Source organism: Condylura cristata, unplaced genomic scaffold (assembly GCF_000260355.1).
Source record: "Condylura cristata isolate star-nosed mole 26May11 unplaced genomic scaffold, ConCri1.0 scaffold00021, whole genome shotgun sequence".
Lineage (NCBI taxonomy): Eukaryota > Metazoa > Chordata > Mammalia > Eulipotyphla > Talpidae > Condylura > Condylura cristata.
In genome coordinates this window covers 38,829,370-38,854,135 of record NW_004567122.1, presented here as the reverse complement: position 1 = coordinate 38,854,135, position 24,766 = coordinate 38,829,370, and the positions used below count along the sequence as shown (strand labels likewise).

Here is a 24,766-nt window from a genome sequence, read left to right as displayed (position 1 = left end):
TTCAGTTCCATCTATGTGTGGCAAAGAAAGAACTGATCTTGCCTTTTAGATTATTCACTAGCTTGCATTTTGAATAGACAATTATGGATATAGAGGAAAAAGTATAGATGTTCTATATATAGTGATTATGAATATGGATGTGGATATATGCTATACCATCTAAATGTACTCATGTGTCACCGGGCATTAATATTGATTTTATAATTCATTGTGTAGTGTTGTTTGAACATAGAAGTGTACATACCTACTCAAATTAGTGTCTTTTTAATTATTTGGGATGTACTTAGGGCTGTAAATGCTGGATCATATGGTAGACCTATTTTTAATATTTTCAAATCTGCTAACAATTTTGCATAGGGACAGAACCAGGCTACATTACCAACAAAAAATGCACTACAATTTGTTCCTCACAGTGTCTCCAGCAGCTGTTGTTTCTGCTTCTGTTGTTGTTGTTATATTTTGGTCATAGGAATAATACATTATCACATTGTGATTATTATCAAAATGTTTCTTCATGTTTTTATCTTCTTATTTATCTTCCTTACCCACCTGGATTCTTTGTTGGTTTATAATCACCTTTCGAAATTTACAATTGTTCTTTTCTGTTTATATAGTTTTTCAGAATTTTCTATCACCTCTATTGATCTTTTTACATCATACATCTCCTTATTTTCTTGTTAAATCCTTCATTTCTATTTTCTGTTCATTTTTTATTTCTTAGTACATCATTCATTTTTTTCTGTTCCTTACATATTTTGACAGATTTTCTGAGCTTTCTTACACTTATTTAGATGTCTCATTATACTAATTTTGAACTCTATATCTGATGGTAGGACAGATGTTGTGTCTTTGTTATTGAAATCTGGATTTCTTTTTTTTTTTTTTCCCATAGCTTTAAAGTTACCTGTTTTCTGTAAAATGTGTCTTTACCTGTGAATTAAATTATGCATTGATTTTATAATTTATTATGTAGTGTTGTTTGAACATAGAAGTGTACATACCTCCTCAACTTAGTGTCTTTTTTAATTATTTGGGATATACTTAGGACTGTAAATGCTGGATTTAATTATTTGGGATATACTTAGGACTGTAAATGCTGGATGGTAGACCTATATTTTCTTTTACATTTCCCCACCTTTGTATGATACTAGGCATTTGATTTTGGCACTGTGAATCATGTGTCAAGGACAACTGATCTGCAGCTGCTGACTCAGGGGTGCAGAAACAACCTGGAGACATCCGGTCACTGGTGAGGGGAACCAGTAGCTTAAAAGAGAGAGGAGAGTTGACTTGTTTTCATAGCATCACTAATAGTCCTCACCTTAAACATTCCAAACCAAATCTCAGCAGCCTGTGCATTTTAAGAACACATCACAACTTAATACCTGTCCTGAGTTGTGGGGGAAGAGGAATGCATTTCAGTACACGATTACAATGTTTACTGGAGTTATTTCCCTAACCAAATGTATGGCTACACACTACTCAGATCCCTGCTCCCAATGCTCATAAGCAAAAAGGGAGTAAAACTATCAGGTTTGAGTAAGTCCTTGGTGGTTCAGAGGTTAAGTACAACACTATGAAGCTATCCATCACCATTGTGGCAAGAGTTCATCCCCGCTCAAGAAACTGCCCACAAGGTGCAGCAGACCTTTCCTGTCTTGCCCATTGCTCCCCTCAGCAGTATATTACCTTAGATTGGGTAGATCCAACCATTCTGCTTCCCCCTTTGTCCTGGTGATTCTGCTTAAGTAACTCCACCCCACACCTCTTCTTTACATGCTATCTCTTGTATGCAAAAATAAATAATTTTAAAAAAAACACGGTGAAGTTATACAGACTGTTGACCTGGGCCACAGTCTATGGCCAGTTGTCACCAACCACATTTTGATGAATGGAATTAAATCTGTTCAGTGTAATGGTTCTGAAGTTCATACTGGTCTCAATCTCCAATAGGTAGCCCTGTTCCACCATTGTCCCATAGGGTTTTGTGACCTGTTGGGTAACTTGCCGGAGACTCTTTGTCCCTGATCACGGATTATTGGGGGACAGAACAGGCAAAGAGATGTCCTACTGAATGTGAAAATTTTTTTTGCACACTATATTGACAGAAATGGGACCATTATCAAAGTTCTAAAAAGAACTTACACAGTTCAACAAAAATAAACTAAACCATCCAGTCAAATAAATGGACAAAAGAACTAAAGATATTTCTCCAAAGAAGAAATGCAAATGACCAAAGGCATATGAAAAAATGTTCAACATAACCAGTTACCAGGAAATGAAAATCAAAACCAAATGAGATATTTTCATTTGTGATGTTTTGTTTTATTTTTTAGTTTATTTTCGCATAAATGAACTGGGATATAGGACAAAAGTGCAAAGGGTGAAAAGAATCACCAAGCACAGAGTGAGGAGTACAAAAAGCAGATTACTGAAATACAATGTTAAGGGGAGCAGCATACAAACAAGATGGAGGAGGTCTGCTGTGCCATATGGGTTTTAGATACTGCCTAGAGCTCAAACTCAGACTGTAGCAGTGATAGCACTGAGACTTAATGCCTAGGCCACCAAAGAAGCATTGTTCCAGTAAGATTGGCCCACATATGAAAAAAAAAAAAAACTGGTCTCAACAATTGCTAGAGAGGATATGGCAATAAAGAGAACACTGCTACAAAGCTGGTGGGAATGTGAACTGGTTGAGCCATTATGGAAAGCTTTGTGGAGATTTCTCAAAACAATAATGGATCTTTAATATGATCGAGGGTTTCACTCCTAGGAATCACTAATTCAAAAGGAAACATACACTACTACACTTACTACAGCTCTATTTATAATTGTTACAGGGCAACACAATGTGCACTGCGTTGCCTATCTATGAGTCCTCACTCATGTGCTTAAGATTCAACTGCACTGCAGACATACACAGTAAGGTAAATAATGGGTGTATTTACAAGGGGGAAAGAAAAGAAACAACCTGGGGAAAAGAGAGAGAGAGAGATACAAATTAGCTAGTTCACCCTACCAGTTCCTCTTACTTGGAACCCCAGTAGCACACTGAAAGCTGATCAAGAGTCATGTGACCAGCAGCGAACCAAGAGGCCAAGAGAGTGAGAGAGTGCCCCAGCCTCACATGTACGGTTTCATATCCAAAAAAAAAAAAAAAAGTGGCCACTTATCTCCACCGTGGGGACCTAGCAATCCTCCCTTTGGTGTTGCTGGGATTTGTAGCTTTGGTGTCTGGTGTAGGGGTGGAGTCCACAAAACTTGTATCTGTAGAGTTCATTCAGGACATCCTTTCCCCCTCTTGACTGTATGCCACCTATAAGCAAGAAATTGAAACAGCCCCAAAAGGCCCAATTGATGAACAGATTAAAAAGTTATGGTTTATTTATGCAATGGGATATTATACAGCAATCAAAATAAATAACTCATTACATTCCTGGCAACAGGGGTAAAGCATGTTATCTGAATTTGGTCAGAAAGAAAAAGTTGAAAATCAGATGGTCTTGCTTATATGTGAACATGGAGAAAACAAAGAAAATGTCAAAAAAAGTAAAAACTAGGAAGTTAACCATAGAATTGAGATATACAACAAAGGAAGGGATTGCTAGGGAAACAGAACAGGGGAGGGGTGAATATAAGGGAATATGATGATGGTTCACAGGTGATATTATGAACCACACCAATTATGGAGACCACACCAATGTAAGAAAAATAATTATGAATTTAAAATAACAAGTGTTAATAATTATAATAAAATTGAAAACATTTTTTGTTAATGGTACTTTACTTAAATTTTTTTTAGAAAACTTGGGGCCCTTCCTGGTGGCGCAGCGAGCTAAAGCACAGCACTGAGAAGCTTGAGCCACTTCCACAGGAGTTCGATTCCTGCCTGCCCTGGAGGTGACCGCATGGCGTGGCAGACCTCTCCTGACCCGCCCGCTGCTCCCCTCAGCAGTGTGCTTCCTCCATCTGCCTGTTCTGCTCCCCACTCTGTCTCTGGTGAATCCTCTCACCCTCTGCATTTCCTGTACCCCAGTTCTGTATGAATAAATAAATAAATCTTAAAAAAAAAAAGAGAGAAACCTTGAAGGGCAGCATTCAAATTGAAATAATAGGACTCACTGAAAGCTGCCATGTATAACAAAAAGCAACTCATTAACAAACATTAATGAAGTCAAAATTACTTTTATGTAATTATGTTGTTTAATTTCATGTTCTGAACTTTGTTGTTGTTGTTGTTGTTTCTTTCAAAGATTTAACAAGAAGTAACTTTTCATGGAGACATGGAATCAGACTTCCAATGATTTGATTTTATTGGGGTTGTTTCCCCAAAACAGAACTGGCTTGCTTTTTGTACTCCTTATCATCTTCATATTCTTTCTTGCCTCAATGGAAAATTCAACCATGATTCACCTGATCCGTGTAGATCCCCGGCTCCACACTCCAATGTACATTCTCCTCAGCCAGCTCTCCCTCATGGACTTCATGTACATCTCCACCACTGTCCCCACGATGGTTTTCAACTACTTCTCAGGTCAGAAAGGCATCTCCTACCTGGGATGTAGGTTCCAGTGCTTCTTCTTTGTGACTATGGCAGGTTCTGAAGATTTACTCTTGTCCTCCATGGCCTAAGACCCATACGTGGCCATCTGTCACCCCCTCCATTATCCCATCTGCATGAATAAAATGATGTGTGTAAAGATGATCATAGGATCTTGGGTCTTAGGTCCCACCAACTCTGTAGCACACACATTCTATGCCCTCCATATACCTTACTGCCCGTCCAGGGCCATTGGTCAGTTCTTCTAGGATATTGAGAAAATTAAAAAAAAAAAAATGTTCTGATTGAACAAGTGATTTAATCAATTTCAATTTAAATACACAGAAGATACGAGATCTGGCAGTTGGCTGTATTTTATTCCTTAGGCTCATTTTCTTTCTTCTTTTTTTAAAACCTTTTTTTTTTTTAAGATTCATTTATTTTTGCATATAGAACTGGGGTACAGGTCAGAAGTGCAGGGGCGGCAAGACGATTCACCAGACACAAAGCGGGGAGCAGAACAGGCAGACTGATAAAATACACTGCTGAGGAGAGCAATGGGTGGGTCAGGTGAGGTCTGCCACGCCATGAGGGTCACCTCCCAGGAGGGGATCCAACTCATGCTGAAGTGACTTCAGCATCTTAGTGCTGTGCTTTAACCACTGTACCACCAGGAAGGACCAGGTTCATTTTCTTTGAAAAATTATTTTTAAAAGATATGTGAAATCACTGGGAAGACAAATTAACATAAATGGCATATTTTATATATTATATTGAACAACATTCTTTACCACTTAGCTCAAAAGCAAACTTGAAATAAATGGGCATCTTTTTTGCCTTTTGTGTGTGTGTGTGAAAATTCAAAGTCTTATAGATTAGTTTTAGAGCTTGAAAGTCATTATATTACTTTATTTAATCATATTTCACATATATTTCCCTTGCTAATCTTAGTCACAAAAATGCTTATGTCTAAAACTTAGACACAGTCAAATTATTACTCTAGAAAATATAGACACATTTTAATGTTCTTGCTATTTTCTGAAATAAACACAAAACAAAAAAAAAAAACAGTAAAACGCAATTTTCCCATTTCAAATAAATCAAATATACTTTACTCTTGAATAAATTTAATAGTCTGTGTAATTTACCACAACATCTTGATGAATAAAATAAAGCAAAAAAATAAAATGAACTAACTTACATGTAAACTCAACTGTTAATACTTTCTAGAGACTGCACTGCATTTTGAGTTATAATGACTCCTTTGTATCACACTGGTACTTTTTCTAAGGCAGAGCAGGCACTTCATGGAATATTCTCGGGCCATTGTGAGGTGAGGGAGAAGCCCCATCCTTTCACCACATCCTACCCTTAACAGCAAAAGTGGCATCATTGGCACTGGCTTCAGCCCCACTGCCGCTTGGGGACAGTTGGAGATGCACTGCCAGGGCTCATCCCGGCAGGAGCGGACCTCCCGGAGAGCCGCAGGGCTGCACTGGCTCAAGCTGCAGAAGCTTCCTTCTCTTCCTCTCCCCCAGCCACCGCGGCTGCCACCTCCTGGCTTTATCTATTCTTTTATTGTGTACATACGTTGATTTTAGATTTCATTGTATAGCGTTGCATTGAAAATAGGAGTTCACATATCCCTTCAATTAGTTTTATTTTTTTTTATCTTTATGTAGATATTTAGGGCTATATATGCTGTATTATGCTAGATCCATTTTTACTATTTTGAGAATCTGCTATTGTGTTCCTAAGGACTAAACCAGTCTACATTCCCAACAACAATGCATGAGGATTCATTTCTCACATCCTCACCAGCCGCTGTTGTTTTGGTCTTTTTGATATGGTCTGTTCTCACAAGAATGAGATGGTATCACCTTGTGATTTTGATTTGAATTTTCCTGTTTATAACTAACACAGGAATTGTTTCAAATATCTGATGACCTTCTCCTTATCTCTTTTTATCTCTAATTTATTTTTTTTCTTTTTGTTGAGTTATACACATTATTAGATCTATGAGCTGTCAGATATATAATATGAAAATATTTTCTACCATTAATAATGTATATTTTCATGTTAATGGTAGCTTGTTTTGCTATGCAGAAGTTTTTTAGTTAGATGCAATCCCACAAATGTCTACATTTTCATTTGCTGCTCATACTTAGAAATTGATACATAGGGCACTCCCTGGTGGCACAGTGGGTTGGAGCCCAGCACTGTGAGACTAGCCATTGCCGCTTTATTACAATGGATACCAGCCCCTAAGGTGACCCACCTGGTGCTGCAGACCTCTCCTGTCTCACCGGCAGCTCCCCTCAGCAGTGTACTTCATTGATCTGCCTGTTTTGCTCCCCACTCTGTCTCTGATGAATTCCCTCATGGCCCCTGCGTCTCTGGCCTGTACCCCCATTCTGTATGCATAAATAAATAAATCTTTAAAAAAAGAAAAATTGGGGCCCCCCCTGGTGGCACAGTGGGCTAAAGCGCAGCACTAAGAAGCTTAAGCCACTTCCTCATGAGTTCTATTCCTGCCTGCCCCAGAGGTGACCACATGGCGTGGCAGACCTCTCCTGACCCTCACGCTGCTCCCCTCAGCAGTGTACTTCGTGGATCTGCCTTTTCTGCTCCCTGTTCTGTCTCTGGTGAATCCTCTCACCCTCCGTATCTCTGGCCTGTACCCCAGTTCTATATGAATAAATAAATAAATCTTAAAAAAAAAATTGATGCACAAAGACATCACTGAAACCTGTGCCCTAAAGTATTTGTCATGTAATTTGTTTTTAGTACTAAATATAAGTATAATCCATTTTTATTTAATTTTTGGTATAGTGTGAGATGGGGTCTACCTTCTTACTCCTGCATGTGGCTGTACAGTTTTCCTAACAGCATTTTTGAAGAGACTATTGACTTCTATAATTTAACTGTCTATATAAACTGTGGGTTTATCTCTGAACTTTCATTTCTATTGACTTGTGTGTGTCCAGTTTTATTACAGATCTACTATTTTCATTACCACTTTTTTTTTCAGTACATATTGAAGTGTACATAAAAATGAAAACATTTTTATTCTTTTTCAGAATTGTTTTCACTACTCAAGGTCGTTGTGGTTCCATATAAATTTCAATGATAATTGTTTTATTATTTTGAAGAATGCAACTGAAAATTTCTTGAGGATTGTATTGAATCTATCTATTGCTTTATGTACAATAGCTGTTTTAATACATTTCTATTTCTTTAATTCTTCTGTTTTGTTCAAAATAACATACTTTTCATTGTACAGGTTTTTCATTGCTTCCTAAAGTGTATTCCTTATTTTTTAACTATTTTTATTTTATTTATTATTTTATTTTATTCCCACATAATGGCAATGTTATTTTGATCACTTTCTCTTCAAATTCAGAGTTTGTATGTGGGAACACAACTGATTTTGTTAATTGATTTTGTAATTGTCCATTTTTCTCTTCATTTTATTGGCACAGTTATTCTTTTTTAGTGGTATAGTTAGAATTTTCTTTGTATCTGAGCATGTCATTTGCAAAGAGTGAAATTTTTAACTCTTGTTTTAATATGGTTTTCTTTTACATCTTTCTCTTGCACAATGAATCTTGCTGGAATTTCAGTGTTATTTTGAATGTATTTTAAGTAGTTACCTTAGAGGAAAAGTTTTAAGCTTTTCACCACTAGAATGATGTTTGTTTTAGGATTATGATACACATGTCCATAATCATGTTATGTCCCATCACCCCCATTTTTTGACAATTTTTTATCACAAGTAACACAAGTATTTGTTGTATCTCATCAAGTATTTTCTATTTACTGCCGCCCCCGCACAGCAGGGATACGAGTCTGCACGGGGGACTTCGAGGTTGAAGAGTCAGCACACGTAGATGGTTGCAGCAAAACGTTCTCTCTCTCATTATCCTTTCCAGCCTCCCTTTTATACCTTTAATCTCAGGATGTTGGCCTGGGGGCAGGAGGAAATCTCCCTCACATGTGCCACTGCGATCAGGGTGGATATTAATCAGTTAAGCCACTCACACAAGTGGCAAGATGTCTTCTTCCTATTAGGATCTTGTGCTTAAGCTCCGGGGGTGGTTGGGGAGGCTCATCCTGGCTGGGACCCAACAATTTACTATGTATATTGAAATGATCATGTGACTTTTATCTTTATTTGATGTGGTAAATTATATTAATCAATTTTCTGGTATTAAACATGAGTGAATCATTTGAATAAATATACACGTGTTTATGATGTATGATCCTTTTAGTGCCATCTTGAATTCATTTTGCTAAAATTTTTGTTGAGTGTTTTTCATCTGTATTGAATGGAGAAATTATTCTGTAGTTCTGTTTTTCTGATCTTTGGATTTGGAAGATGGTTAACAGTGGCTTCATAAAATGCTTTTGAAGCATTTTTTTTTAATATTTTGATAAACATCAGTGTTACTCATTTCTAAAAGTTGATAGTGAAATTGGTCCTGTTGTTTTGTTTTGGGGAAGTTTTTAATAATATTTCAATTTCCTTTCTTGTAATAATTTTGTACATTTCAACTCTTTTTGTCATTCAGTTTCAGAGGTTTTAATATCTGCAAAAAGCTTTTCTTCTAGACCATTCAACAGAGAGGCATACAATTGTTGATTGTAACTTGTGATCCTCTGTTTCTGGGATGTCAGTTGTAATGTGTTTTCAGTTTCTTATTCCTTTTATTAGAGATTTCTTTCTCTTTCTTTGTTATTCTAGTTACAAATTTGTCTATTTCCTTATCTTGTCAAAGAACTATATTGTCACTTCCTTGATATATTGGGTTTCTTTTTGAATTCTCTTTTTTTTATATGTGCTCAATTTTTATTATCTATTTCTACTACAGCCTAATGCTTTGCTTTTCTTCCTTGAGAGGTAAGATAATTTTGGGGGGCTCTTCTTGTCTCTTTCCTTTTAACATTTTAAAAAGGCATGTTGATTAGCACAAGGACAAAAGAATAAAAAGACAAGGGCTAGTCTGAGGCAGGCAGTGAGCATCCTTTGCTGTTTTAGAAAGTGAAAATACATGTGAAAGAAATGCCTGCACAGTCACAGACTGTCAGGAATGTTGCCAATTATTTTTCCTCTTGTATGTGAGTTTGCCATCTATTTATACTTTCAGTATAGTTTTGCGTTTGTTTTTTCATAGGTTCTGTGATATTATTTTTCTTTATTTTCACTTGTCTCGAGATTTATTTTGAATTTCTTCGACGTCTTCTTTAATCTAAAGTCATTTAGTTGTATGTTTTTTTCTCTCTACATATTAAGTTTTTACTTTTTTTATACTTGATTGATCAGAGAGATACTTGATATATTTTTAAAGATTATTTATGCATACAGAATTGGGGTACAGGCCAGAGGTGTGGGGGGTGAGGGGGTCCACCAGAGACAGAGTGGGGAGCAGAACAGGCAAAACTGATGAAGTTCACTGCTGAGGGGAGCAGTGGGCAGGTCAGGAGCGGTCTGCAGAGCCATGTGTAACACCTAAGCACAGGGATCGAACTCATGCTGAAGGGGCTTTAGCTTCTTAGTGCTGCGCCACCAGGGAAGGCCCTACTTGATATTTTTTTAATCCTCATTCATTCATACATTCCTTTGTGTTGGTTCTGTTACCCATATGTATTCTGTCATTGGGAGTGATTCATTTGTGTGGAGGAGAATGTATATTCACCTTCTGAGGTGTGCAGTTTGTTATAAATATCTATCACTCCCATATTATCTGATTCTTTTTTAAAGTCTACTGGTTCCTTGATGATGTAGAATGTGGTCGATTTACCATTTTTCTTTTAAAGAGAGGTGTTCTTTTCCCTACACTAGTATCTTACTACCAATGTCTGCTCAGATTTGATAGTTACATTATTTGATGTTCCTTCATTATAGAGAAGTGTTGTGTTATATAGATTTTATGTTGTTCCACTGATCATTCTATCAAGACATCCATTTCTCTTGTTAACCTTTTTCAACTGAAGTCATTATTTTCTGATATGTATAGCTGTCCCCAACTTTTCCAATGTTTTTCTTTTTGTAGGACTGATACTATGTTGACCTTTAGAATTCAGATAGGACTATAGAATATGGCAGTAACTTGATGTAATTTTGGTGAATTTTGTATTGTTTTTTTTCCTGATACAAACAACTACTCTGTCTTTTTTGGTTGATAAGTTCAACCCATTTTAATTTGGGTGTTTATTTGGGTGATATATGAGGGGCTGTTACAGTCTAGTTTTCTCTAGACTGTTCTATTTTCTTGAGCAGTTTCTTTTTTTCTTTAATATATGGTATTTTTTTACATCATTTTTCATTTTCGTATGTTTGTTTTATTTGCTTAGGTATAGTCCCCATAGAATTCCCACCACCAGTTCACCTGTGCATCATCACCAGAGTCCCTTTTTCTCTTCTTGCCCATATTTTGATATCTTTCGCTCCCCTATTTTGATCTTTCCCTCCCCCTCCCCTGCAGAATATAACTCTGATTTATAGTTACCTATTTGCTTTTGTTTTTCTTGATCTTCTATATCTCTCCTATAATTGAAACTATCCAGTATTTTTATTTTTCCTTTCTGACTTATTTCGCTATGCATATTCCCTTCTAGCTCCATCCACTGAATTGTTTTATATTGCCACCACTGAACACCTCAAACTCATTTTAGGTAATTTTAGGGTGTTTACAAGTGAAAGTCTTACTTAATTTACTCTGTAACTTACTAATCTAATCAGTGTGGTCTGGTGGCTAGACTTTTCCTTCTAAGTGCAAAGTCTTGTTTTTTATCACCTAATATTAAAGATAAAGTTCCCCTTTAATCCAACAGTTGAGTAGAAAATATTTTCATATACCCCTTATATTACACTTCTACAAACATAAGTGTTTCAGTATAAAAAAGTTTAGACAAAATCATCAATTTCCTCTGCAACTTTACTAGACATTGCAAAGAAAACTGTCCGTAATACTACCTCTTTTATTATGTAGCTGAGTCCTAGAATTGGTTCCACCTTTGTTTTCTGAGTTATGAAATGAGATAATTTTATATCTGACTTTCTTTTTTAATGCTCAACTCATGTTCTGGATAATCAAGTATATTCCATTTTGTTCTAATTCTGGGGGTTAAGCAGAAATCAACAGCATTGATTAGCTTCATTAATTTCCTATAACTAATTATAACATTAAATGACCTCTATGTAAGCAAAGTCAAGCATAATGACCAAGGTTTGTTCCCCATGGACTTGGACATCAGGGATCAATTGTAGGAGAAAGAGGACATGCTAAGTCTTGATGGAGTAGGTGTATATAAATAAATAGTGATAAATCATCTTCCTGACTTCTCGGAGTAAACATTGAGAGAATAGGCATTAAGTGTGCTAATATGGAGCAAAGAAATAAGATAGAAAAATGTTTTAACACAAATACATATATAGAGAAATAGCTCATTAGAAATGCCAACAACTACTAACAAGATCATAAACGTGGCCTTAAACTTTATATTTTAGCAGTAGGACAGGAAGACATAGATATGTGAAACATCATTAGGAATTTCTTTCTTGTGAATTCAGCAGCTAACAAAAAATTCCTCATGTCAGGAAAAGAGTTCTGCTTTGACCAAGAGTAGACAGTGACAAGATCTTGAAGCGCAGCCAGAGAGATATGTCAGTGACGTTTTGTGCCTAAATATTTTACATAGTTCAATGGACTATCATCAGGAAATGATGTCATTATAAATCTACTTCTTCTCCCAAAACACAGACTCTAGAAGTGTGAACAAGGTGAGTCATAATAATATATTCACATAAATTTGATTTGAAATAACTTTATCCTTGTAGATGTTTTGGACATACATTTTCTTATTTGGAGAAACATTTAGTGTGCCACCAATACTTTACTCAGTCACAAACAGGAAATACTAAGAGTGATTTTAACTTTGAAAAGAGGCAATTGGTCCTTTTAGAATGTTGTGATATCCATTGGAGTGGTGTTTTTTATCTTAAATAGAAATTTGCCTTCTATGAATCTGATGTCTGTCAGTGGTTACAAATTTGGAATTTCAAAGGGGATAGGTACAAACAATGTACTACACACATTGACCCTTATCCATGTATATAACACTGCTATCAGTTGTGAGACAAACAATTTGCTTAATGGTTTTGGGCTGCTTATCTATAGGAATGTTTAAAATGCATTTGCAAAATAAAGTGAGGACTATATAACTGTTAAATTTATATACAGAAATCTCTATAAACTTAGGTATTCTTTTCTCTCAATAAAAGCCAACAATCTCCTTAAGACGATCAAAAGGGGGAATGATGCAAATTTTGTCCAATCTTCTCAATTCAAAATGTAGCCAGTGAATGGTCTCTCATGTAATTCCAGTGCTTTAAATAAGGTCTCATGATAAGCAAATCCATTGGCCTTTAATATAAATAGAATCTGAGCTCTAGCTCCTATGTCTCATGACCTAATATTTCAAGTACCAGATTTACTTGAGCCTTGAGTCTCCTCAAGTAACAGTTTCCTTCCATCACCTAGCAACATGTCTTTATTCCCTCCAGAAGCCAAAATCATTGTTTTAATTAGATTCAGTCTTTATGAGACTCTTAGCTCTAAACTGCAGCAATTAAATATAAACATCTTTTTCTTCTAAACATAGAACACATAAACTCAGAGTCAATTTTGTTCAGTAACTTCATCATCACTTTCTAGCAGACTTATTGGTATCTTTCTTTGTCTGAATTAAGTTTGGATTAAATGCAGAAAATGGAAAGAAAACCACACAAGATTTTTATCCCCAAAGTTCCAAGTCCAACATCATAAAGACAGAATTTTTTAACTGATGTGATCATTTTTATAAATATGAAAAACATGTGTCTACTTGTAGAGCAAAACTGTGATTTTTTTCATTAGCAAACAAAATGGTTGAAGGGTCCAAATTTCATACCATATATATCTAAATATTGATTCTTGAATGAAATTTTTCATGTTTTTAGAATGAATTATCATATTAAATTAGTGATGCAACAGAAAAGTAATATATTGAATGGGTGACAGACTATCCTGATTTGCCATGATTTTCTTTTTTAAAACCATGGCATGTCCAGCATAAAATGAAAATGCAAAAAGGTGGTGAATTAGACAGACTTAATAAATATGATATATACAGCGTGTATAATAAATATTATATACACAGATAATCCAGTAACAAAATCTTGGTAAAAATTATGACAGGTCACAGTAGTGATTGCTAAACATAGTGCCATCATAGCCATGAGTTAAAATGTTCATTTATTGAACTTAATCCTCACAAAAGTATCAACATCTAATGTGTGCAGAAACCAAAATCTCACATTTGCCATGTGCAATTTACCTACATGAAGAAGGTGCCACTGACCATCTGTGCATTTGATTCTATAGGTCATTAGGAAATGGAAACATCACAATATATTCACATTATATATGTATATTTTTAATTGGGACCTCAAAGAGCATGTGATGGCTTTTCTGTTCATTGAGCGGTGAGCACTTTTAGGAAAAAGGGAGAAGTGGTGAAAGTTTGAGAAGCAGGAAATCAATGTTTATTTATCTGAAATGATGTCAGATGACAAGGCCACCTAAACTAAAAATAAGGCCATTTAAAGACAGAGAAGTAAAAAGTAATATAGAATTTAGAATTTGTACAGGAAGATTTGGATTAAATGGGCAAGATACTCTTTCCATATGCTGGGTTAAATCCATGTCCATTCAATAAGGCAACCATTTCTCTTGATAAATCAATAGCTATGTTCCTGGGTGTGAGTTATCTAGAAAGGAAGCTTAGTGATCTAATTGATCTATGTAGCTATGAAACGAGGCTCTCTACTTAAAAGTCACTTGCTGAGCTGCTACCAGTGAAAATATTCAAGAGGAGTATTCAGTTAGTTAATGGATTTATAAAAGATGTTATATTCAGAGAACAGCAATTCATTCTTAACTAAAATTAATAAAATCAAAGATCCTTTTTCTCAAATATTCTGTTTCATTTTCTGTTCTCAACTTTGTTTCTGTTTTCACTTTTCTTTCAAGGAAGTATAACAAGCAGTAAGTTTTCATGGAGACATGGAATCAGACTTCCAATGATTTCATTTTGTTGGGGTTGTTTCCCCCAAATCGAACTGGTTTGCTCCTTTTGCTCCTTGTTATCTTCATATTCTTTCTTGCCTCATTGGGAAACTCAACCATGATATACCTCATATATTTGGATCCCCGGCTCCACACGCCAATGTACATTCTCCTCAGCCAGCTCTCCCTCATGGACCTGATCTACATGTCCACCACTGTCCCCAAGATGGTGTTCAACTACTTCTCAGGTCAGAAAGGCATATCCTACCTGGGATGTGGGGTTCAGTGCTTCTTCTTTGTGAACATAGCAGGTTCTGAAGGCTTAATCCTGGCTTCTATGGCCTATGACCGATATGTGGCCATCTGTCAACCCCTCCATTACCCCATCCGCATGAGTAAAATGATGTGTGTAAAGATGATCATAATATCTTGGGTCTTAGGTGCCACCAACTCTGTAGCACACACATTCTATGCCCTCCATATACCTTACTGCCGGTCCAGGGCCATTGATCACTTCTTCTGTGATATCCCAGCCATGATGCCTCTGGCCTGTATGGACACCTCTATCTATGAGTACATGGTTTTTGTGAGTACAATTTTCTTTCTCCTCATTCCTTTCCTTGGAATCACAGCTTCTTATGGTCGAGTCCTTTTTGTTGTCTACCATATGCGCTCCAAAGAGGGAAGAAAGAAGGCCTTTACCACCTGTTCCACACACTTAACTGTGGTGACATTTTACTATACACCTTTTATGTATACTTACCTCAGGCCAAAGAATCTCCGCTCCCCACAAGAAGATAAGATGCTTGCAATTTTCTATACCATTCTGACCCCAATGCTCAATCCCATAATCTACAGCCTGAGGAATAAGGAAGTTCTGGGAGCCATGACAAGAGCATTTCCAATATTCTTCTCCAAGAAGGAATAATCATGGCTGATCTTAACATTTATTTCTTTGTCCATGTTAACCAGAACATCATATAGCTCTGCTGTATAATAGAAATGCAAGCTGAATAAAATATGTAATTTAAAATTTTCTAGTACTGATATATAAAAAATGAAATTAAAGTTTTAGTTGTTATAATCAATATTGAAGTAATTATACATTATTATTATTGCAATATGTGTTGCAAACAGGTTCTATTGCATATTGTGTATATATATTACCATTATAATTATATTCACTAATTGGCATATTATCACTGCCATACGCAATCAACATACTTTATTTTAAAACTGACTAATGAAAAGTTAGTGTAGGAATTTGTACTCTTATTTGTGTTTTATATGTAGAGAATACAATTTTGAATACATCTTAAGTGCCCACTTGTATTATCACTACGTTAAACAACACAATTAGAACACTTTATAAAATGTTTGTTAAAAAAAAGTATATATATATATATATATATGTGTGTGTGTGTATATATATATATATACACAAAAATATCTTTATTTATGGCAGATATGTATAACTTTGCATTATATAATTTGTGGATAGGGATATGAGATATCAAGCAAAAAAAGCAGGCTAATGTGTTTATGAGAATGCTTATCATTTAAAAAATATTTTACCGATGTAACATTGCTTTATGACATTAAATAATTTTAAATATATATCATTATAAATCAACACCTACAGGTAAATTTTGTCTAGGAGTTGTTTGGTGTTGGGAATGACATGGTAACAGTATAGGGCAGGGAACATCTTAAATGTATACAACACTGTTACCAATATTACCTCCAAAATAAATAAATGTATCACAAAAAAGCTGTGTAAATAATTTCAAATATAAAAACAAATTAGAATAAAGTTTTCTCAAATATAAAATTCATCAAAAGCTCCATCTAGCATTTTTTAGCAATGACGTTTTGAATTATTTGTGACATAAATGTTAAAAAGTATAAATGTGATGACCTAATAAATGAATTTGAGAAAAGCTAGCTAGAAAAAATGTCTTAAGATCAATAAACACATTGAAGTTGCCCATACCAGACTTCAGCAAGCTTCAGAGCTGGTTCTAAGTTTGTACCACTTTGATATGCTGGTCAGATGGCTGAAGAAGCCAAGGAAAAGCTCTTGCCACTCCCCTAACCTAAATAATCACCACTCCCTTCATTACTTAGAAAGGGAATACTAGGGACATTATCCAAATGTAGATTACAAAGAAATAATCTCTACCTGAGAAACTATCAGTAGTTACAAATACACTCAAGTCAGCCCCTCCTTTACATTCCTTCTTCTAGTCCCAGAATCCTATCCCATACATCAGCTCAAGAATAAAAAAAGTTACTGTGGCTTAATTAGTTTGCTTGATAGCTATAAGATTTAATCATACAAATTCTCCACATATATGTATTAAATTTGATCCTGTTCCCCTACTAATCTATCTGATGTTAATCTGCTAAGATTTGCTACAGCCCTAAAAAGAACCCAGAGGTGTAGGGGACATTTTCCTCTGTAACTGTACAATAACATGAAATAAAGTAATATTAATTATTCAAAGCGAAATTATGAAACAAAGTATTTTATGATTTCTATAGAATATTATAACTTATAAATTTTGAAGAAAAAATCTTATAATTTTCAGCACTAGTTATGCCAAAATTTTCCTCTCTACCTGCTTACCTACCTATCATCTGCCAATTATATGCCACCTACCTAAGTGTATTGCCTCTTAAACTTCAAGTTTAAATATTTTGAGGTAATGAATCTAAATTAAGTATAGTTCATTTTTGTCCACTGACATTTAATATACTGTAAAAGAAAGTACAGTTATACTAAGATAGAAATATTTTACAAGTAATAGAAGATCAAACATGCATATGAAATTTCCTTAAAAAACTTTGGTGTTAATTGTGATGTCATTTATACAGATTTCTGATTTCAAATCTAAAACTATACACTGGAAATACATAGTCATGTAAATCAATGCTGCTGCAATAAAAAGAAATTAAAATCTTTTAGCATTTAAAGTTCACTCATTTTAACATATTCACCTATTTTCTCATATAAACTGACTTTACTGTATTTTCACCTCACTCCTCAATAAATATACACTCTACCCTAAAAAATCCTGTCTTAAGTTCTGTAAAAGAAATTCATTCATGTTATCCTACAAATATAACAGCATCCCTACTAGGAGATATTCCTTACAAAGGAACACCTATAATATCTTCTGTATAATTCAGATTGTAGATGTAGATATTCTACCTGATGAGTAAAACCATCCAGATATGGCCAGAGTTTCAAGATGAATCTCTTTAAATCAAATGCACCCAACTACACAGACCCTTTTCTTGTGTTCATATCTATAGTTGGAAATTAAATACTGAAAAGGGTCTCATTTTAGTGATTATTTATAGAAAATGTAGTTCATTGAAATACAGTCTCATCATTAAAAATATGAAATCTGAAGCACAGATATTAAGTGAGGTATTTAAGATTGTGCAATAGTCTAGAGATAGTGGATTAATGTAGATGAGTACCCTCTGTTGTCTAGATAATTCAGAATATTCCACTGAAGATTTTATTTACTCCTTATACTTTCCTCTCTTTTGATCAAAATTAGTTCTCAAGAAAGAGTAATTTGGATCACAATAAGACTATTGATTATTTTTATAATTTCACTAAGAGTGTTACATTAAGAAGTTACATTAAGTTGGCTTTGATAAAATTTTATAAAAACTTCAGGGTCAGATTTTAAAAGCCTCTAAATCCCAAGACACTCTCCCAAGAACAGGTCTCCCAAGACAGGTCTCCAGAAATTTGTGCCACTTGAAAAGAAAATTACTTAATCAGGCTATTTTTTGCCTTCCAAACAACGGATATCCCGTAACTAGAAATGTAATTTTTTTTTTTTACAATTTTCCAATATCCAGCACAAAACAGATGGGTTTTCCACTCATAACAAAGTTTCAATTGTGTGGGCAAAGGAACTCAACAATATTAAGGAGATTAGAATGCTCAGTTTTCATTTTACCACTTGGTCTTTCAGTCTTTTGGTCTTTTCTGTCTCTCTCTGCCAGCCTGCCTGCCTATTATATGGGTCTCTGCTTGAGCATTAAAACCCTGTCAGATACATCTAGCCTCCAAGATTCTTCTGTTTATCTAAATTAACAAAGAATCTGCATGGTGTGGGATGGTTGTGCAATGGTGGTATCAGCAGGATTCTACTCAAAAAGAGAGAGGAAACCAGTTGGCAGAGATAACAAGGATTTCATAGGGTTGGGTATGGAACCCTCTGAGACCCCAGGATGGATTGAGGAGTGGCCAGCCATGAGAGGGTATTACATGGTGGCCAAGATCTTTTCTTTTTGGGCACTTCCCCATGAAATGATAGAGATGGACAGATCCCTGTACATGGAATGGAAGACCTTGGGCAGGCACAGTGCTACACGAGGGAAGGAGCTGTAAAGGAACTCAAGGCCCAAGAACAGCAGAATGAGGTACAGAAAGTGTGAATGCTGAAGGATTGGTCCCTTGTTCCAGAGTTGCCCAGTTGTGACACAGAAGATGAATCAACATCACAACAGCTTATTTCCCCAGGTTTTCAAGGTGGTGGGCTGGCACAGATGATAGTGTTCACCACATGTAGCTCACAGACCCAAGCAGAACTGGTGGATTTGGGTATATGCTTCCATCAGAAGCCAGAAGGGACCATGGCAGCCTAGCTGCTGTGTTTTTTGGACCTGACAGTGGATGGAATCATTTGTACAACACAGAAGATGGAGTAATTGACCTCAGTGACCCTACATATATCATTGCAACACTGACTGCAAAACAGTGGGCAGTATGGCCAGGGTGACCACACCCTGATCGATTGGTTTGGGTGAAATATTTTAGAAGTATTTAAAAACCTTAACTGGAACAATATTACCCTTTCCAAACTAAAAGGTGAAAATTAACTCAGTTACTGAAAATCACAAAATATATACGATGATTTAATGTATTAACCACAACAAAAATTTTTTTTAATATCGATAGCTTATAAACACTTATTTTATCTTTAAAGCATCATTTTCTTTTTAAGACTAAGTTATGCTGTTATACAATGATTGTGAAATAATGGTGAAACAGCAAACTGATAACAAAGGTAACTTCTGATATTGTCTATGAAATGCTGTTTGAAACCTTGAATAAGATAGGTCCCACCACACTATGTCGTATCCTCCTAGAATACAGTTGAAATAACTTGTGGTGGACCCTCCCTGGGGACATAATGAGTCAGAACACTGTGAAGCCAGCCATGAAGCTAGCCACAGCCTCTTCAGTATCAGTGCAGGTTCAATCTCCCTGCCTGGGAGGTGACCCACCCGGCACAGCAGAATTCTGTCTTGCCCACAGCTCCACTCAGCCATGTACTACATCAAACTGCCTGTTCTGCTCCCCACTCTATCTCTGGTGAGGCCTTCACCACCCCTGCACATCTTGCCTGTACTCCAGTAATATATGCATAAGCAATCTTTTTTAAAAAAGAAATCACTTATGATACTCTGACAGAATACATAACATGATAAATAAAATTTTGTTCTGAAATTCCCTGGTTAATGATATGCCTGAATGGGTCATTTACTTCCTAAAAACTTATAAGCAAACACACAAATCAAATTCAAAATTATTTTCTGTTGTCTGTTTCATACTCAAAATTTTTTGTCATACAGTATTATAAAAAGTGAGGCCATTTCAGATCTTAAAGTGCATTTCAAACATTCTACTTCTCGACTTGACCAACTCCTATCTAGATCACAACACTCATTCCCAACACTCATCACCTTACAAACTGTATAATTTCAATTCAAATAGGAATTGATACTTGCAAAAAGTGTGATGCAATGTATTCAACACCTTTGTGCTCTGTCAGACATTTGCTTGGAAACATCTCTACTCTTGAAGAATATAACCCATGTTCTCTTTACTACCTTAAAGCAGTCTTTGCTTGACTGTCCCGTGGAATATGACCTTACGTTCAAATTGTGACACCAAAAAATGTCTTTTCCCTATGCTACATTATTGGGAAAGGGGTGACTCAGATAAAGTGAAGTGTCTTTCCCACCATTGTCAGTGTTTCTTTTCAATTGCTGTGTCTAACTCAGTGATATAATTTCTGGAATACTTAACTATTGTGAACAATTGCTTGTTCGTGATGGCTAATTATGTCTGTGTTCCTACAAACATCTATCCTGAAATCTTTCTGGCACAATATCTGGTTCTGTGTTCAGTCAGAGAAGGACTGTCATGTCCCTCACAGGAAACCTGGAATGAGATGATCCTGAAATACCCTTGTGTGTATATTATGTCAATAATCATTATTGGAAACATAAGCTTTGGGGGGGTTATAAATTAGACCTTTCTATTTGCATATTATGAGTGAAATGATACACATAAATGGATTAGAAAAAAATTAAAATTTGTTTTGTTTAAATTGGAAAAATATTCACCACAATAGCATCTAATAAGTACATTCTAAATAAACCTCAACAGGGCAAGATTTTAAAACTAAAATGGGAAGAATGGAAGCAATACAGCCTAAGAATTCAAGCAATAATACAAAGTCATTATAATAAGGATAACATGGTACTGGAACAAAAAAAAGTCACATAGTTTGTAGCTAACTGGACAGGACCTCAAGTGCACCTGTCCACCCTGGCTAATGTTGTGCATGGGTGAGCCCACTCCCTGCTAAAGCCAACAAACAAGCCAGCAGAGCACAGTGCACTCTGTCCTGCAATAGCTGCAGCTCACTACTTTGTTCCAATTAGAAGATACAAGGAGCCCCAGGCCGGGTACAAACATGCACCCCACCCCCTGCATAGGGCACATTTCCTGTTTTCCCCTGAAAGTACAGACCCTATATATATACATGGGCAGTCATAATAAATAGACTCCGGACTCCCATTCTTGTATGTATAAATAAATAAAAATAAATCTTCTAAAGAAAAAATTATGGGTCCTCCCTTGTGGTGCAGCGGGTTAAAGCAAAGCACTAAGAAGTTAAAGCCACTTCTACATGAGTTAGATCCTTGCCAACATAGTGCGACAGACCTCTCCTGTCCCCCCGCCTCCCCCGTTCCCATGAGCAATGCACTTCGTTAGTCAGCCTGTTCTGCTCCCCACTCTGTCTCTGATGAATCCTCTCACCGCCCCTGTACTCTGGCCTGTACCCTAGTTCTGTATGCATAAATAAATAAATTTTAAAAAGAGAATTATAATATCTAGTAGGATTATGATAATGCCCACTTCTGGTGTCTTTGACAATCTACAGGCATAAAATGTGATAAAGTTAAAGTGAGATACACTTACTAATTACCTTACTAATACAGGTGAATTCTGCAGATCAATTCCAAAGTTTATTTTAGGCAAAAGACCTTTCCCAGAACCCTTAAAAACACATGAGTATATACATGAATGTGCAAATTAAACAACACAAATAGAACAAAAAAATCAAGGGGCCATTTTCAATGGAATCAAATTAAAAACCCGGAAGTAATGGCATGTTTATATGGTCAACTAATGTAGAAAAGAAGAGAAAAGATTTTATACAGCCACAAGAAATTATGCAATGCAACTTAAAAAGTGTCTCTGGGCAAGCTGGTAAACTTCATACAAAAGAATGAAGCTATCACTATAGTCTCTTATGCTCTTCCTAATCCTGTCCTGCTCCTTCTCCTTCTTCCTCCCCTACAGAAAGTCTCTGATCTATAGCTGCCTAATAATATTGATTTTTACTTTATTATAAGTTACTTTTTATTATAATAGTTTATTTTTACAACATTTTGTGCCTTTTCCCATCTCAGTTGTAATCCCCATGGGCTTCCCATCACCAAATCACCCATATGTCATCACCATATAAGTTACTTTTTTTCCTGACTCCTTTTTGTTTTCTCTATATTCCTCTATAAGTGAAACCATTCAATAAAAAAAAAATGAAAGTAGATTATCATCTCACATAATCCAAAATAATCAACTTTTAGGATGTAAAACCTACAGACATTAAATATATAAAAGAAACAGTCAAATCAGTCCATGTAATAAACTTCACAAACATTTTTAAGCACTCATCTCTAGGAGAACATAAAACTGGAAGTACATCAAAATGAAAAGTTTCTGCACAGCAAAATAGACAGCAACCAAAATTAAAAGACACTTGACCAAATAGGAGAAAATGTTTACACACCTTACACTGGATAAGGTACTAACATTAAGATTGATAAGTATCTACAAATCAACCCCAAAAAAGCAAATAACCTGATCAAAAAAATAGACAGAAAAGCTAAAAAGACACTTCTCCAAAGAAATTCAAATGTCATCAGGCATATGAAAAGATGTTCAACATCATTTATATTATAATCAGGTATATGCCAATTAAAACCACAATGAGCTACCACCTCACACATGAGACAAGGGTCCATATTATTAAGAAAAGAAAATGGAAACAACAAATGATGATAAGGATGTAATGAGAAAGTAACTCTCTTACATGGCTGGTGAGCATTAAACTGGTCTGGCCACTATGAAATGCTGTGTGGAGATTCCTCAATACACTAAGAGTAGATCTACCATATGATTCAGAGATTTCACTCGAAGGAATCTACCCAAGAAATATAAAAACACTAATTTGAAAGTAATCCTGCACTCCTTCATTTATTTAAGAACTATGTGCAATATCAAGGAAATATCAAGAAAAAGCATAAATGCATGAAAATAAGATCAAGGAGATATGGTCTATATATTCAAAATGAAAGATTATTCAGCAATTAAAATAAAACTCATGATATTTTCAGCAACATGGATGGAGCTGGAAGTCAAGAAAGAGAGATATCTATCAGCCACACACACACACACACACACACACACACAACCCCCTCAGCAGGTTAAAACACAACACTTAGAAGCTAAAGCTATTTCAGCATAAGTTCAATCCCCACCCGGAAGTGACCCACATGGCATGGCAGACGACTGTCCTGAGCGGTCTACTGCTCCCCTCAGCAATGTACTTTTTCGATCAACCTGTTCTGCTTCCCGCTCTGTCTCTGGTGACTCCTCTCACGTCTCTGCACCTCTGGCTTGTACCCCAGTTCCGTATGCATAAATAAATAAATCTTAAAAAAAAAAAAAAAAAAGATACAGGGCAGCGGAAGCCACTAAACTTGGCCATAGACTTTGACCAGATAATACACAGGTCAATGTTTGTGGGCTTTACTTTGTGCACAATTGTAAGACCACTCAGGCTCAGGGAACAAAAACAAAGGGAATTATTTAACAAACAAAGATCTACTGAGGCCAACAGTGCCATTTACTTCACCCAAAGCCATGTCCAGTGTTACTCAGTCCCTCACAAGCATAGTTAAAATGGCATCTTCCCTTCACTAATGATGCAGAATTCCTCTTCCACACAATCAGCCACCTGTCTAAGATGTCATTTTCCTGCCACTGTTGACAAGTGGCAACCAAACTATAGGGCAGGTTTCACACCACAAAGACAGCAGAAAACACAACAGGAGATGCTCCTTGAGCTGCTGGGCTGCCCCAGCACAGCACCAGACAAGCAACACTGGAAACTATAATGGCTGAACAACCCAACATGCACACATACTCATGCATTTTAGCAAGATGCCTGGTTCCCTGGTCTCCTGCTTTCTCTGACAGGCCACAACAGCCATCTGGAAGATCAGCATAGTGGGGGCCCAAATCTCTAACCCCAAATGATAAATTACAAAGATTGATCCAGGCATTGCTCGTGAACCCCCTTGTACAGTCACTTGTATCACGGATCCATAGCTCCACCCCACTTTTAGCATTTTCCTTTAGGCTATCAATCTTTAGCAACCCCTCCCCCTCCAGGGGCTCCACTTGTAACAATCTTTTGGCTTTATTCGCCTATTACAGTTTCACTCATTTGCAGAATACAGAGAAGCAAAGCAATGTGTCAAGAAAAAATTAAAAAGACAAACTTGCAAGCTGACCATTGATCTGAGTCATACAGCAAGGATGGGGAGGCATAAGGGTCAAAAAAAGGGAGGAAAGAGCACAGGGGACCATGGTGATGGAGTGTGGGTGCCATGGTGGTGAGAAAACCACAAGTACTACTCCACAGAGGGAAATCAAATACTA

General features: G+C 36.1%; 1 protein-coding gene and 1 pseudogene across 1 annotated transcript; both read left to right on the top strand.

Moving 5' to 3' along the window:
- The first annotated feature begins 4,278 nt into the window (after positions 1–4,278).
- On the top strand, positions 4,279–4,812 carry LOC101635326 (annotated as a pseudogene).
- Positions 4,813–14,641: 9,829 nt separating this feature from the next.
- On the top strand, positions 14,642–15,580 carry LOC101635094 (olfactory receptor 2L13-like). Its single transcript, XM_004686578.1, has one exon. It carries the CDS (start codon positions 14,642–14,644, stop codon positions 15,578–15,580), a length of 939 nt encoding a protein of 312 aa, XP_004686635.1.
- The last annotated feature ends 9,186 nt before the right edge of the window (positions 15,581–24,766 follow it).